This window comes from Loa loa, assembly GCF_000183805.2.
Source record: "Loa loa unplaced genomic scaffold supercont3.128, whole genome shotgun sequence".
Lineage (NCBI taxonomy): Eukaryota > Metazoa > Nematoda > Chromadorea > Rhabditida > Onchocercidae > Loa > Loa loa.
This window is the reverse complement of record NW_018108308.1, coordinates 86240-103322: the sequence shown is the minus strand read 5'-3', so window position 1 is coordinate 103322 and position 17083 is coordinate 86240. Positions and strand designations below refer to the sequence as shown.

Below are 17083 nucleotides of genomic sequence, written 5' to 3'. Positions count from 1 at the left end.
AATATATATATATATATATATATATATATATATATATATATATATATATATATATATATATATATATATATATGTATATATATATATAAAACAATGGTATGTCAGTTGTGAATAAATTGAATTCTGGCTTAAGTTATAGCCAGTCAGTACTGGAAATGGTTATATCACCACCAGGATGTCATTGCATGCAATGGAAATAACTCAGAGAACTGTAGATATCGGACACTGAACTGGGCAAGGTACTGTTTACTGCTGTCTTGTAGCAGTTTAACATGGGTTAAACTAACTCATCTTTCTTTGCCAATCTTTCCTTTCTGGGTTTCCAGGAGTCAGTTGGAAGATTAACTTTTCCACTCTTAGTCGTTTATCCACTAGTTTCATTACAGGTTTCACGTTTCCGGTCTGATTTTTTCGAATATTTCCAAAAAAAATGAAGTTTAAGGTGCAGTACAAAATCGAGAATTGTATATGGCACTCATACACAAGTTCCTCAGATTCTATGAAAGAGATCTAGATTTCAATAGAAGCAGTCATTGCTCTAAACTTGCTGCAAAGTGCCGCAGATGTCAGTCACTCCCGGGAATTTCTGTTTTATCTCGTCACAGCTGAGAGAGTGTACATATAGCCGAAGAAAAACAACCTGCGAGCCACTTTTTACTATAACAAGTATGCCCGGTTTTGAAATACCCACTTGCCCATCGGAAGTAGAATTGGTGGAGATAGTTTGGCACATTGGAGTGGGAGCAAAGAGAGATTAGAGGACCTAGCGTGGTGAGGAGAAGGATTGGAGGAGCGGGTAAAGTGGAAATAAAGAGTGGAAGGTTCTGAGGAAAATGAGGGAGGTTCGTAGGACAGTGTTGTTGTTAGTTAATATTGCCATTTTCATTTATTCCAAATTCTGCTGGACCAAGGCAATATAAGCTTTGTAAGATGTTGGTACGCCCTGTGAAAAGTATCATCTAGGGAAAGAGACATTGTTACCCAACCCTACTGGCAGCGGTGTCAGTCATAGTATGCTCATCAAACAGTTTTTTAAAGGAAATGTTTTAGAAGTATTGTCTACGTGCTTTATTGTATTACTTAGTGGTCGTTGATTTGTGCAGTTTCTTTGCTGTTGCTTTTTAAAATGTATAGATAATATAGAGGCACAGAATTGACGGGATATAGTTCCTAAAAGGGCTTGTCTTCTCTCTCATTTTTTGTAAAGACGTTCAGTATCTCTGACATCAACTTCGTCAACTACGGTCTTTGTTCTATTTGTATTAAAACATTGATACACTGATACATAGATCGGCATCTGCACTTTCACGGGACTATTCAGTACAAGATAAACTCTTACACTAGCTTTTACTCAATCAATTCATGATGTGTGTTATATATTTCATTCTCGATTTTCCAGTTTTAGAAAGAATGTTTGAGGAAGATGAGGAAATCGAAGAAGCTCCCTTCGAGGAAGATGAAGAAATTTCATCGGAACAGTGGCAGGTATGTCATACAAACACCTCATTATTGTAACGATGATTAATCTTCGATTGTGGGGATTTTATTCAGGAAGCTTGCTGGGTTGTGATTTCGGCGTATTTCGATGAAAAAGGCCTTGTAAGACAGCAGTTGGACAGTTTCGATGAATTCATTCAAATGAATGTCCAGCGAATTGTCGAAGACTCACCTCCTGTTGAACTTCAATCCGAAGTTCAACACTTCTCCGGTAATATGCGCATATTAATGGTATTTATTCATAAACAAAATTTTCTGGTTCACTGCCGCCATAATTATACACTTTTATAGGTGATGTCGAAAATCCTATCAAGTTCGCCTTAAAATTCGATCAGATCTATCTGTCAAAGCCAACTCATTGGGAAAAGGATGGTGCACCAACCCCCATGATGCCAAACGAGGTATGCTGCTTTTTCTCAAATACAAATCTTTTTTTTGCAAACACTCTTTCTAGGCAATAACTTTTTTACCGGTATGGTAAAATTATTTAGTAAGAAAGGTTAGTACGACATCGAATATGATTTAGGCTACTTCCATCTGGTGCTTGCTGCTTTCATTACGTACTTGTAACTGTGGAACGAATAATTAATTTTAATCGTTTTTAAGGCACGTCTGCGAAACTTGACATATTCCTCGCCTCTTTATATTGATATAACGAAGACAATGACACGCATCGGTGAGGAACCAAAGGAAACGAAATATGAAAAAGTATTTGTCGGGAAGATTCCGATTATGCTTAGGTCCAATTTCATGTGGTTCTGCTTCGATTTTCTTTAATGTTTCAATTGAAGTAGAAGTTAATGATGACGAAACATTTTTTCTATGAGGAGAAAGAGATAAATATTATAAGATAAATATATAAATATATAAGATGTATATGATAAATATCCTTTTCGGTAGCACAAATCATATAACTAAATAATGAATTTAGATCTTCATACTGCATGTTAGCGAATATGTCCGACCGTGATTTATCCGAGTTGAACGAGTGTCCTTTGGATCCTGGAGGTTACTTCGTCATTAATGGTTCTGAAAAGGTAATACCTTTCAATGATTTCTGATTTTAATGACTTAATGGTGTTAATGGTTTCTATAAACATTAATCTTCTTTACACCTTGGTCAGAAATTGAAACTTTCAATCAATACTTTGATTTCCAGGTCCTGATTGCTCAGGAAAAAATGGCTACCAATACAGTTTATGTCTTTTCTATGAAAGATGGGAAGTACACATACAAAACTGAGTGTCGCTCCTGTCTTGAAAATTCAAGGTAAGATAAATGCACAGTGCATTTAAAATGCATACTTGAATTTGTTGGTATTCTGCGACTGCTTGTTAGGTCAGGTAGATAGATTTTGTGTCTCTTCTTCCGATTACATTAAATCTGCACTAAGGTTGAAATTAGTTCCATAAACTTCTTGGTGATTTGAAATATTTCAGCCGTCCAACATCAACTCTGTGGGTTAACATGTTACCTCGAGGTGGCGGAGGTAGCAAGAAATCTGCTATGGGACCTAAAATTATTGCCATTTTACCGTACATTAAACAGGTTCCTGTTCATTTTTTCCTTCTAAAACCTTTTAATAATATAAAGTTTTGTGGCCAGTTAAATAACTGCTGAGAATTTAAATAATGCTGACAAAATTTTTCTTCCAGGAAATTCCTGTGATGATCGTGTTTCGCGCTCTAGGTTTTGTGTCTGATCATGATATATTGGAACATATAATTTACGACTTCGAAGATCCAGAAATGATGGAGATGGTAAAACCAAGTCTTGATGAAGCTTTCGTTATTCAGGTATATTTTGATTGAATTGTTTGGTACGGTTTGGTGAAGAATGATATGTTTGCTCATTTGGTATTTTATTACAACTGCCGTTCATACTTCCTTATTTTTTACCAGTAATTTCATCGGACTAACATGCTAATCCATAGTGTATATGTTGGAGGTTGAAATATTTCAAATCACCAAGTAGTTTCGAAACTAATTTCAACCTTAGTGCAGACTAGTAGCAAAAATTTACAACCATCTGGTGTATCACTTCTGAACCTAATCGTAAGAATAGCTGCTTACAAAAGGGAAATTTTTGAATATTAATAAAGCAAAGGCTATGAAGCTGCCATTAAAAAATGGAAACTGTAGAATCAAATGAACTGATTCATTCTAAAGGAATTGGTCTTCTGCACGGCTGTGTTCTAATTGTCTCTGACACTCCTCCACATTCCAAATTTAAACTAATTTTTTACAGTATTAAATTTCCAGGAGCAAAACGTTGCGCTAAACTTCATTGGTGCACGTGGTGCCAAGCCAGGTGTTACAAAGGAGCAGCGTATTAAATATGCCAAAGAAATATTGCAAAAGGAAATGCTTCCGCATGTTGGCATATCGGACTTTTGCGAAACGAAGAAAGCGGTATGTCACATAACCAATTTCTTTCTATAGTTGAATGATAGTCATTAACGTTGTTATTTTCAGTGCATTTTGGTATTTCCTATGTTGGGAGATTTTTTAACACACGGATTAGGTAAGCATTGTACAAAGGAATCTTAAAATAGTGCTGGTGTAAATTTAATTATGGCAGCAACACACTTTTCATATCTACACGTAGATTTTTTCCACATCACCTTATTGTTAAGCAAATTCTCTGCGGTTGAGATAGTTATGATTTTACAGAATTTCTCGAAAACTTAGTGTTTTGATAAAAATTTGAATTGTTGTCATGAGGAATATTGTTTTTCTTGACATGACAATGAATCGAGGAATAAAGTAAAAGGGATGTATTTCTTTGCAGTATTTCTTGGGCTATATGGTCCATAGGCTATTACTGGCAGCTCTTGGACGTCGCGAATTAGATGATCGTGATCATATGGGAAACAAACGATTGGATCTTGCTGGACCTTTGCTAGCATTTCTCTTCCGAGCACTTTTCAGGAACCTTCTGAAAGAAGTGAATTTTTAAAAATTTTTAAATCAGTCAAAACTGTGCTTCGGTGATTGCTTTTTAAAACGTGCGTTCTACCCTTCCATGGGTCATTTGCAAGAAATTTATGGTATTTTCCATCGTTTATCATTTGCTTTCTATCATCATCTACTAAAATTATGCATTTTTTTTACATTTTTCTAAGGTACGCTTAACGGCACAGAAATACATCAATAAGAATGGTGATTTTATGTTAGATTTATGCGTGAAAACGCCACTTATTACTCGTGGCCTTGCGTATTCTTTAGCAACAGGTAATTGGGGAGACCAAAAAAAGGCACATCAATCACGAGCTGGTGTTAGCCAGGTGAATTTCGTTTATTTTGGTTTTTATCAACTTTTCTATCTATTCTTTGGTATGCAAAGGAAATTTTAATGAAGATTAGTTATTTGAGGCAGTAAGTTTCTTTTTTTTAATTTTTAGCTTTTATTTCAATGTTAGCTTTTATTTCAACTTAGGTACTAAATCGTTTGACATATACTGCAACGTTGTCGCATTTGCGTCGTTGTAATTCACCAATTGGGCGAGAAGGGAAATTGGCGAAACCACGTCAGCTGCACAATACACAGTGGGGTATGGTTTGCCCAGCCGAAACTCCTGAAGGCCAAGCTGTTGGTTTAGTGAAGAATCTAGCACTTATGGCTTATATTTCTGTTGGTAGTTTGCCAGAGCCAATTCTTGAATTTCTGGAAGAATGGTCTATGGAAAATCTCGAAGGTCAGTGGATTCGTTGCTTGAAGGAATGAGCTAACCCTAATAGACATTAGATTGCGGTTTTTATTATACACTGTAAATTTATGGTTTCTATTTTAAGTATGCTGTTAAGGACAAATACACATTGCAGAAGTAGCACCAACAGCGATTGCTGACGCTACAAAGATTTTTGTTAATGGTGCTTGGGTTGGTATCCACAGAGACCCAGAACAACTAATGACCACATTGAAAAAGCTGCGAAGAGAAATGGACATTATTGTTTCAGAAGTACGTATTTTTACCGTACAAATCCATTTGAGAATAAGAGTTAAGTTGAAGAAGTGATGGTTACAGGTATCTATGGTTCGAGATATCAGGGATCGGGAAATTCGTATTTATACAGATGCTGGGCGTGTCTGTAGGCCCTTATTGATTGTTGAAAACCAAAAATTGGCTTTGAAAAGGAAGCACATTGATCAACTGAAGGATAACAGCTACACTTGGTCAGAACTTGTTGCGGGTGGCGTAGTAGAGCTTATTGATGCTATGGAAGAAGGTATGGATATTTTGAATATCTTTTCGTAGATATAAATATCCGTATTTCTACATTACTTATAAGTCGGTCGGTAGTTCGCTGTCAAAAAAAATTTTTTGCGCTTTTTTTTTCCCGGGACCAGATTAATCAGATCTATTGTTTGAGTCCCAGGTATTGCTACTTTCCAGCTTCGTCAGTCGATTTTTCTATGAAAGTGACTGAACACTATTTTCATTCTGCTTTGTCGTTTTACAGAGACAGTAATGCTTGCAATGATGCCGGAGGATTTAAAAGCTGGAGGATACTGCGATACTTACACACATTGTGAAATTCATCCAGCAATGATTTTGGGTGTTTGTGCCTCGATTATACCTTTTCCTGATCATAATCAAAGCCCACGAAATACATATCAAGTATGTTCTTGTAAATATTCAGATTTCTTAAAGTAATGGTATTTTTATGAAGTTTTTTAGAGTGCCATGGGTAAACAAGCTATGGGTGTCTATACCACCAATTTTCATGTTAGAATGGATACGCTTGCTCATGTGCTGTATTATCCGCAGAAGCCTCTGGTCACAACTAGATCTATGGAGTACCTCAGGTACCATATTCATAGTATTTCCAAAATTCTTTGAAAAATGCAAAGTTGCATCCAAGAAATGCTTGGAAAAATGCATTTTCAGATTCAATGAACTGCCTGCTGGAATTAATGCTATTGTCGCTATTTTGTCTTACACTGGTTATAATCAAGAAGATTCAATTATTATGAATCAATCTGGTATTGATAGGGGTCTGTTTAGATCGGTTAGCATCACTGGCTTTTTTGGTCGTCTTTTTAGCAGACTTTACTTAGCGATGGTTTCGGATTTATAGAACTGCGATAATCGATTTTGGAATGATTGGATTTGTAATAATTAATTTTTTAGGTGTTTTATCGTTCATATCGTGATCAGGAGGCCAATTTAGATAATGCAAACGAAGAATTAATCGAGAAACCCACAAGGTATTTTTTTGTAACTTTTGGATAATTCATCTGAGAACTCAATCTTTAAAATAAATGATGCAATATTCAGGGACAAATGTTCGGGTATGCGACATTCACTTTATGATAAGCTGGATGAAGATGGTATAATCTCGCCTGGAATGCGTGTTTCGGGTGATGACGTTATTATTGGAAAAACAATATCACTACCAGACACCGTATTTTTTTCAGATTTTTCATAGTTTTTAATTGAGGTTATAGGTGTTACGGATTTCTGTATTATGAAAAAAAAAAAATGGTCTCAACAATTTGCAACAACATTAGTGTTGTTTAGGAAGATGATTTGGATGCAACAATCAAGCGATATACGAAAAAAGATGCCAGTACATTTTTACGAAGCAGTGAAACAGGCATTGTTGATCAAGTATGCTTCGAATTTTGACTATTTTTTTAAATTGGAAACTAAATACGGTTTTTTTTGTTTTTGTTTTACATTTTCAACTCTTTGTACTTGAAAATCTATATCTGTAATGAATTAGGTCATGTTGACTCTGAACACGGATGGTAACAAGTTTGTCAAAATTCGTGTGCGATCAGTACGTCTGCCACAAATTGGTGATAAGTTTGCATCAAGGCATGGTCAGAAAGGCACAATGGGTATGATGTACAGACAGGTTGATAATCTTTTTTTGTTCTCTCCAGACACCGTAGTACAGCTTCTTTAGCTTAATTTATCAGAAGAAGCAAAAACGCTAAAAGTTTTATTGCAGAATTTTGGATAAGTTTTGTTGCTTTTGTTGTTTGCGTAAGTTAAATGAATACTGAGATTTTCAGGAAGATATGCCTTTTACAAATGAAGGTATAACTCCAGACATCATTATCAATCCGCATGCAGTGCCTTCTCGTATGACAATTGGACACTTGATCGAATGTTTGCAGGGAAAAGTGTGTAAAATATTGTTTTCTTTTTTTTTCGTAATGAGATTTTTTTCAGGGATACAGATTCTCTATCCTTTTTATTTCTTGATTTTTCGTATTATTATTATTAAACAAAGCGTTCGTCCCTTTTTGGGATTTTTTGTAGGGATTTCAATATACATTTGATTACTGAAAATAATTTTCAGTTGTCCGCGAACAAAGGTGAGATTGGTGATGCAACACCTTTCAACGACACAGTTAACGTCCAGAAAATTAGTAATTTATTACAAGAATATGGTTATCATCTGCGTGGAAATGAAATCATGTATAATGGGCATACTGGTCGAAAACTCACAATTCAGGTGAGCGGAAATTAATTTCGAATTTTCTTGCTTCAAGGTTTGATAGGAGCCCGCCCCGGTTTGATAGAAGTCGTCTTCGCATTCAGGCGAGAACTTCTTCATGTTTTTCAAGTTTCAGAAATAAAGTATATGTTCCAGTTTCCTTCATTGCTGAATATGTTCGGAATTTCTCTTGAATTTAACTGGAAAACTTGACATAATTTTTTTCGAAATCTTGTAGGTTTTCTTGGGTCCAACTTATTATCAACGGTTAAAACATATGGTGGATGACAAGATTCATTCGAGAGCTCGTGGGCCCGTGCAAATGATGAATCGACAACCCATGGAGGGCAGAGCTAGGTATTTTGTTACTTCTTTGTTTGCTTCTATAATTTATGTATTTTTGATTTTGAATAAAAGGTTATCCATGTTGAAAAAATGAATAATTCAAGGGATGGCGGCCTTCGTTTCGGCGAGATGGAACGAGATTGTCAGATCTCACACGGAGCAGCACAATTCTTGCGGGAACGTCTTTTTGAAGTATCTGACCCTTACCATGTATATATTTGCAACAACTGTGGTTTAATTGTGGTGGCTAATTTGCGAACAAACTCATTTGAGTGCAAAGTAAGTAAAAAAGTTGGTTTGTTTGTCATGGTTTGGAACTTCCGTCCAAGTTTTATAATTAATAGTCGTTCATTGTAGAGGTCTTTTTTTATCGTTCATTGTAGATAAAAACTACGATTTTGTACAAAAGATACAGAAATATATGAGCTGCTAAGCAAGAGATCCGTCATTTAAAAAGTGAAATCCGCATAGTCAAGTCACTTCGTCTTGACCATGCTGTTTAATTTCTTTGCAATTATAAATATAAATAATTGATTCTTGTTATTTCTAACAGATTTTTAATACTTTTTAATGTTATTCCCGTTTTAGAAATCATTAATTTACTATATATTTTGTATTAACAATTTTTAAAATCTGTGTGAGAGCAGTAGATTTCATTTATGCAAACAACTTGTGGGTCAAGAAATTATGAATGAAACATTTTCAGGCGTGCCGAAATAAGACACAAGTGTCGGCATTTCGTATCCCATATGCTTGCAAACTGTTATTCCAGGAACTGATGTCGATGTCAATTGCACCGCGTCTTATGGTTTCTTGAACCGCGTCTTATGGTTTCTTGAATTTGCTCATGTTTTTATATTTGTTTTTGTTTTTCTTTTATAATTGGCTTATTTCAAGTTTCTTTGAGAGAAAGATTTTGCCTTTTTTTGAAACTTTTGAATTTGAAATTTTTAAAGAAAAATAGAATTTACCCAAATAGGACACACGTGTTTGAGAGTATTGGCTTATTGCATTTTCATCAAATAAGTTGTTTGGTGAATGAGTTGCGCATTGTTTGTTTCCATTTTTTTTTACTCTGTATAATTAATTGGAAAAAGTCGGATCATTCCACATGTTATGTGTTTGAAAACCTATGTTTACTTCGCTGAAGAAAGCTTTGATTCCACTGAAAGCATTAATTGCTATTGCGCAGAAAATGAATCCATCAAGAAGTAATTCAGTGAGGAAGATAATCATGGATTTCAACGGAGCATAAGGAACTTGATTCCTTCCAAAGGTTTAATGACGTCTTCCCTGCCTATTCTATTAGATGACCATATTAAGTGCCGTGAAGTGCTTCCGCTGAGTAATTCATGATCAGTGCTATGAAATGAATAAATACTGGGATGGCTGTGGCTGCGATACAATTATCCATATGTCAAATTAATATGGAGATGGGTTGGTTGTAGATGTGGTTGACCCAAATGTACATGCCAGGCCCAATATTTCTAGTTCCGATAATTTTTCGAATTCGTTATGTCATCCAATACCTCTCCACTACGGCGACTGTTATGGCTATTACTATTAATTATCTTCAAATCTTCCGGTGCGCAGCAGGTTTTCCTCAGTTTTTTTTCTGCTTCACAGCATAATTTCTCTGGATTGGATATTCAATGGATGTTTCCTCTAATTTGGCAATTGCAAGAATTTATTACATCGATACATAAGGAAATAATAACCAAATAGCATTAGAATGCGGCAATGTGCGCATGTTGAGTATTTATAGTTTAGCAATGGTGACCCAACTTGATCAAACGAGATGGTCTATCCGCAGTCACCGTTGCTTAAGTCTTTAGTCTAATAGATGTAGTCGTTAGGCAGTTTAGTTAGCTGAGAGACACATATTACAACCAACAATAAACAGACAGTTCTGTTGGTGAGATTATTCCGGCACTCCTAGATCAGATGTCTATTTTGGAAAAGTAAATCAATTGCAGAGGACAACGGGGTAAAGAAATTTAGAGAATGCCCTATAGAGTATCTTGCTTGATAAAGGTCCAAGTAACAATTCTCTTTATTAGGCAACCTATCAATATTCTAAGTTATTATTAACTTTAATAAATTAGTGCTGAAGAAGAATTCCAGAAGTACACGCTGAAAATCAGAGAGACACGGACCAAATTATTTACCCGTGGTTAAAACCATGGACTAGAATTGTCGACATGATGAAGCAAAACGCGAAAGCATTCGAATTTGGGGATAAAGTATAATCTTTTTTCGATTGTTATTTCAGAATCCATTGAACCGTCCTATGGGTAATGTCATCATCCTCCCATAAAGTGTTACGAAAATATTTGCTCAATCAACACTTCATGTTTACACTTCCGCTGTTGTCTGCTGTATAGCTTGCAAAATTAACTGAGTTTCCATTTATAGTAGTAGAAATCATTTGAAAAGATGAAGTCTTATATATAACGAAATCTTGTCAGGTATTATCACTGTCGAATTATTGAGATTGGAAAGTTTATTTTAGGCAGAAAATGAACCTCGGAATAATTCAGTAAGTTCATTGCGGCCAATATTTGATTTTTTAAAACCAACGAAGAAGATGAAATCGAATATCGAATCTAAACCGGTGTTAAAATGTTTGCTCGATCCATTTGTCAAATGTTTTAATGAGTTTGGTCGACTTACTAAGATATGCTTACCTTTTCATCATTTTTCTATGGTTTCAATGTTTTAAAACAGAAAGGTGGAATAAAGACACCCGTTCATTTTACTCAAATTTTTATCAGTTTCCAATACATTGGAATTTCTGAAAATCTGCCATTCGTTTGATCACAATTAATCATTTGTTCATTTACATTTTAAATTCATTTGTTTTAAAGTGTGAATTCCTATGTATCCATTTCTTCAGGATTTGCAATCGTTCAGTCCTACTACAACTATCATTACAACTGTTTCACCAAAAAATTATATGTTTGCAAGCTCCCTACTTCTCTCGAAATCTGCATCACCTCAAAGCACAGCCCATATTGACTCTTCAGTCAAAAACGCAACTCTTACCGAACAAACAAAGGTTGTGAATCATCTTTTCATAAGGTCGAAGGTCGAAGAAGGTAATGAAATGGGAAATCAGTTCATTTAATACGTCATTTCAAATCAGTTTGTTTGATATATAAATCAGTTCATTTGATATGTGTTGATCAGAATTCATCAATCTGAAACCAATTCAGCTCGATAACCCATTCACCCTAAAGTCACTGACCAGTTTGCTCCCCTTACCTATTACTGGTCACTACTCGACCATTATGCTAAAATTTAAATCGTCCATTATAAAATACCGCAAATGCGCATCCCAAAACGTGTTTCTTTATCTGACCCATTTCATAACCCATTAATTATGAAAAATTTAACAAAAATTTTGGATGGATTGTTATAATAAAAAAAATTCACAAATACAATTTTCGTTATCCAACTCTGTCTTTAAAATTAACCCAAACCTAGTTTTTGATTTCTTAATGAATTCCTATGTTCACGCACTAATGGACTTGTTTAACCAGTATTAACTTTTTTAATTATTCAATTCATTTTCGAATTAGCATAAAATAAATCCATGCTTCTTACAGCGTTTTAAATTGTAACTTATCTCATTTGGCAAAATATTCTAAGTGTCTTTTATTAAGTCGTAACTGATTAGGACTGTGCTGTTTTAGACTGGTACTGATGCATAGATGTCCATTCAGAGATATCGCTGTTGTAATTCAGTCTATCCTCTATTTGCATCTTAAATAATTCATAAAACGAGAGAATGCTTTTAAACTATGTTTTTATTTCTATTATTTATTTATTTATTTATTTATTTATTTATTTATTTATTTTTATTTATTTATAGAGAATTTATTTATTTAAAATACTTTTAGTCGATAAGAGCAACGACATCAATATTGACACTGTTAGAATCATTTGGTCATAGCCAAAAACATCGTGAAGTCGAAGTTGGTCGTGATCGGATAGTGAACATACTTGGCATGCCCATTGGCCGAAAGGACGGTATTTCATTGGCTCCGTTGAGAGGTTTTTTTTGGATACCATTTAATAATAACATTGAAATATGCAAAAAAGACAGCTTGTATCGAGAAATCAAAGGATAATATCAATTAAAGATTACAGTAATCTTTTGTGCTTTTAGACTACTGAAACAATGAAGATTTCTGCTGTTTTCAAATATTATTCGCTCTTTTTATACAGACTAATCTTTCGTAGGTCTTAGCGTCGGTAATGAGGATATGTTTGGTCCGATCGCTATCAACGATAAATACAATATCTATTGGGGATTTTTCAACGACCTCAGTAAAATGCTCAGTAAAGCTGTGCAATAGGTATTAAATTCAGTTACTTTCCCAACTACTGGAAGAATTTCTTGTGTAAGGTTTCTCGCCGTTTCAAACTCCTATGTCTTCATGTAATTTGTAAGGTTCGATCGAGATTTCGAGAAATTCTTGATAGATATAGCATTCACTTTAGTTAGGAACAATTACAACAATCGTTCCATTCCGACGAGAATGATCCTAATTTGACAATAAACATGTTTTATATTAAGTGGTACCTGTTTTTCACAATAAATCTATCAGGTATTGAGCAGTGATTTAAATTTTTAGGTCGTTACTAAATTTGAGAGTATTGTGCTCTTAGTGAGGTAGAGGCTAGCTCGATACCACTTTCTCGCATGTAAGCTAGAATTTGCTTTATAATTAGAAGGACACTTCAGTTTAACTCACTTGACGAAGTTTAATTAACTAAAGAGTACAACAGCAATGGATAAAACGTTCCCAGAAATAATATGAAATAAATTTTTATACACAAATCAACGATATATTGCTGCCGTAGAAAAAAAGTATCGTGGTGCAATTTACAAACTTAATAGTATACCTAAATGATGAAAGTGAAACTGGTTATTTATATTCGTTTAACACTTCCAGATAATCATTTTCCCAATCATATGGATCGTTTAAAGGTCGATTGCCAGCCAAATTCTATAAAATTATGGCTGAAGAGTTCAAGCTAGTACGAAAATTCGTTTTTTCTTGGGTTGAAAATATCATTAATTACTTCTCTTCCTGAAAAATTCATGACATCCTGATTTCAGGATAGGCTGATAGGTTTATTAGTTTGCAATTTGCCCTGCTGGATTTGATTCATATTCTATCATTTTCACTTTTGTGTTTTATTGCTTTGCATATCTTTAGTTGACAAATCTTACAGTCAACAATTGGGGCATCTACTGCAAAAGCAAATCTCTCATTATCAAGAAAATGAATCGCTTAATTTTGGAATTCCAAAATTTCAAGTGCTACAACCTTCATGGTTGAAATTAAAAATGTATAATTAGGTTCAGCATCTACAGCTAATGTCATTACTGCTCGACCGTATTCACGCAGGCTAGACCCAAAGTTTTCGGATATTTTCACGAAATCATCTTTCACCTGAAATGAAAATATTTTTCTATTCTCAGTCGTCACTTTCGATGTTGTTTGAGAGGGGTTGCTTAAATTTGTTTATATTTGACATCAACATCGATGAATGGAAAATATGAAATTTACCAACTCCATTTTAGCGCTTTTCATTTTTTCATCACTTTTCTCATTCCTCCAAGGTAATTCTCCTTTAAGTATTTCGATAAGTGTGAAAAAAAGTGCGATCAGGTCGTCTGATGGTCCCTGCTCCTTTCGATCATGTACACGCATTGACACGTAGCGCAATGTTCCACGGAAACCAGCTCGTTTTCTTTTCTCTATTGGTTTTCCATCTGACTGCCGAAACTTTCTCGCCAAACCATAATCCACAATGATCAGTCGCCTACTGCTCTGACAAACATGTTTGACATTTTTTCTGTATTAATATCGATACTATTTCAATAAGTTCAGATTATTCACGAATAAAAGCTAAAATCATGGTTATTAAGAAGTTGTTAAAAATTCAAATCTTCAAATAAGTCAAGACACTGTTGTTCATTTGACCATGCAGTTGTGTAGTATCGATATTGTGGATAATTTTATAAGTTACAGGAACTGGTGCTTTTAAGCTTTAATTTTCATTTGCAAAGCAATTAAGGAAACACTGCGGAATCGGGTTCTATTATATACCATCATTAGTTGACCTACTTTTTCGGTCAGACCAAAACACATATTGGCCGGTTTTACATCTCTGTGAATGTATCCCACTTTATGGATGTCACGAAGACCAGCTATTGCCTGCAATAAGAGAATACAGTAAATTCGATTTATTTTAGCTATTTTTAATGCAACTTGAAACGAAATCAACAAATGACATACACCGATTTGTAACAACGAATGTGATAAAATTTGCTTATTTATTTGCGCTATTGATACCACACTGAAGCTCATCGGAGCTCATTTGGTGTTTCAGATCGAGACTGTAAAATCTCATTGCTCAACTTCAAATTCAGGACTTCATTGGACGAAGTATTTCCTGATCGGGAATACTGATAATCAAGCAAAAGAAAAAAAAAAAGCACGAGAGAAATAAAAAAAAGGTGGAGGCAAGTCCAAAATCCAAATGCTTTCTTAGTAGTGACTAATTTTCAATATTACCTGTTGCATGATTCGACCTGAGGTAGCTTTTGATAATCGTTGCAAGGGACACTGCTTTCGAAGATCCGCAACATTCGTTGAGAGTAATTGCATCACGATATAATTTAGGCCACGTTCCGTTCCGGAACCCCACATCAGAGGTGCATGCGGTTGGCCTTGTAGACGTAACATTATCTGATGAATCAGTTATTTTAAACTTCAGAATTTGATATGTATTTTAGTTGCACTGCACTAATTCTTTGCTTAAAAAGTAATTTCTAAATATATTGTTTAAAACTTAGTGTGAAAATCGATTACTTTTTGCTCCAGAATCATTCGTTTAGCTATTTTCCCTTTCCTAATCACGGGTTCCACTTTAACAGCTACTGATTCGCTATTCATTTTTAAATCTGATGCGTAATATATTTCTCCATATCCTCCGCTACCAATTAATCCCTGGAAAAGGTATCATTATTTGCTTCGTTTGTTTTGAATCAACAATATAAATCTAAATTTTATCAAATTTAAACAAAGATTCTATAGAAAGTAATAAGTATTTTGTAGTTTGGACAAATATTTAAATACAGAAAAACAGGTTGAGCATTTCCCAGGATTTAATTATCATTTACTAAATATTTATTACTTTGATAAGCCATCGATCTCGTATTTTCTCACCAAATTTTACCAAAGTATCGTCAGCATCTAAATGTATTGTTGGTCTAAGGTGCTTTACTTTTGTGAATTTCCTGCAACGAATTCATTTTAAATTTTATAAAGTTTGTTTTGCTCTTCACTATATGGAGCATCTTCTAAACCAATATATACAAATAAAACCAATCATAATGTTTTCTAAATAGCTTTATCTTCTAGTTATTATATTCTATCATCTAAATTATGGACTAAACTTCAGGTGGAAACCCTAGCAAATAGGTTATATCACGAGAAAGCTACAAACTTTGGGAGAACGATATTCCGCACACTGGTCAAACTTGGTGTAGCTGTTGGTAGTAAATCTGTAGACGTATTGTCGCCGAATGATGATTCCATTTATTGATGCCAAAAAAGATTTCTTCGTAGCAGCCGCTTTCTAATCTTATAATCTAGAAAATAACCAAACTAACCATAGGACACCTTTACATATACCATTTCAGATTTCTGAAGTATTTAATATATATGAATATTCAATTATTTGCAGAAAACTCGGTGAAAATGAACAAAATGATAAATATTAATTTAATTAGTGATATATAAAGATTATAAAAAGAGCATTCTTCACAGTTTTCCCATGTTCCGTAATATAAAAAATATGTTTCAAATGAGTGAATTAAAACAATGGCGCTTGGTTAACTTCACTTAGGAGATTGATGCTCAACCACATCTAAGTAGTTAGTCTCTCTCTCTCTCTCTCTCGAGAGAGAGAGAGAGAGAGAGAAAATCCATCTTGAATATATCTAAACTGTGCAGCGAGCAACTCTATTATTTTGCTCTCAAATGCATGTCTTTTTTAAAATATTTTCCAGTACTATGCCTTTGTAGTTCAAATCATTTCATGAATTCAATTCACCTTCTTTCTTTTATATTAAAAGTGACAATTATCTGACTTATCTCCTTCAAGTTACAGTATCAAAATCTAATATATATTTTTCTGCGTATTTATTCTATGCTTCGCCCTTTTTGTTTTTAGTGAAGAACCCCGATGATCTCTTTAGTTTTAATTTACAAATTTTCACAAAAGTTTTAATCTCAATGATTTCAGAGAGATTATAAATTAAGCACCAGAAATGTGACATTTGAGAATGTAGCACAGTGAGTGAAAAAAAATATACACATTCAAGTGATACGTATTATCAAAGAATAGGTATAAACTGGTACCATTTAAACCGCTAAAGCTGGCCTGAGCGGAGCGGACGCAACCTCCAATAAGTTTTTTCTGTCCTGGGAACCGCGGGAAAAGTCTATTGTCCTCCTCCTCGCCGCTCCTTGGATTTCCCCAAATTTTAATCAATGCTGCTTTTATGTAGCGATTTCCTAACTTTTTATCTATTTTTCATTTCTCACATCATAAATAGGCATGCCATTCTAATCTTAAATCGCAACACTTAAATGTTAAAGTCAGTTGATCTTTCATCATCTTAACATTAAATAATAATATATTTAATTCCTCAACATTTTCACTGAATCCATTACAATGTTTCCATTCAGTGTTTATGAAGAAAT

At 34.4% G+C, this 17083-nt stretch overlaps 3 protein-coding genes across 3 annotated transcripts; 2 read left to right on the top strand and 1 right to left on the bottom strand.

The window, feature by feature from the left end:
• The first annotated feature begins 1393 nt into the window (after nt 1-1393).
• LOAG_06607 (DNA-directed RNA polymerase II subunit RPB2) lies at nt 1394-9466 on the top strand. Its single transcript, XM_003142143.2, has 26 exons — nt 1394-1485; nt 1552-1708; nt 1789-1898; nt 2104-2237; nt 2429-2534; nt 2657-2766; nt 2937-3045; nt 3153-3293; nt 3759-3908; nt 4288-4443; nt 4622-4783; nt 4936-5194; nt 5322-5458; nt 5525-5726; nt 5961-6118; nt 6179-6306; nt 6389-6509; nt 6632-6708; nt 6779-6905; nt 7022-7111; nt 7227-7361; nt 7522-7632; nt 7812-7967; nt 8188-8306; nt 8399-8573; nt 9001-9466. Exons 1-26 carry the CDS (start codon nt 1411-1413, stop codon nt 9109-9111), a joined length of 3516 nt encoding a protein of 1171 aa, XP_003142191.1. The 5' UTR covers nt 1394-1410; the 3' UTR covers nt 9112-9466.
• A 1706-nt stretch (nt 9467-11172) lies between these two features.
• LOAG_06606 (hypothetical protein) lies at nt 11173-12655 on the top strand (the record flags this gene model as incomplete). Its single annotated transcript, XM_003142142.1, has 3 exons — nt 11173-11352; nt 12197-12350; nt 12540-12655. The coding sequence occupies 3 exons, from the start codon at nt 11173-11175 to the stop codon at nt 12653-12655; spliced, it is 450 nt and encodes a 149-aa protein (XP_003142190.1).
• Nucleotides 12656-13228: 573 nt separating this feature from the next.
• Nucleotides 13229-15913, bottom strand: LOAG_06605 (CK1/TTBKL protein kinase; the record flags this gene model as incomplete). Its single annotated transcript, XM_003142141.1, has 8 exons — nt 13229-13309; nt 13634-13759; nt 13877-14140; nt 14438-14527; nt 14888-15061; nt 15185-15322; nt 15510-15612; nt 15822-15913. The coding sequence occupies 8 exons, from the start codon at nt 15911-15913 to the stop codon at nt 13229-13231; spliced, it is 1068 nt and encodes a 355-aa protein (XP_003142189.1).
• Nucleotides 15914-17083: the final 1170 nt, after the last annotated feature.

Coding starts and splice junctions, on each gene's coding strand:
- LOAG_06607 (XM_003142143.2), top strand. CDS start 1,411: ATGTTTGAGGAAGATGAGGAAATCGAAGAAGCTCCCTTCGAGGAAGAT. Junction 5,195..5,321: donor GTCTATGGAAAATCTCGAAG/GTCAGTGGATTC, acceptor TACACATTGCAG/AAGTAGCACCAACAGCGATT. Junction 6,906..7,021: donor CAATATCACTACCAGACACC/GTATTTTTTTCA, acceptor AGTGTTGTTTAG/GAAGATGATTTGGATGCAAC.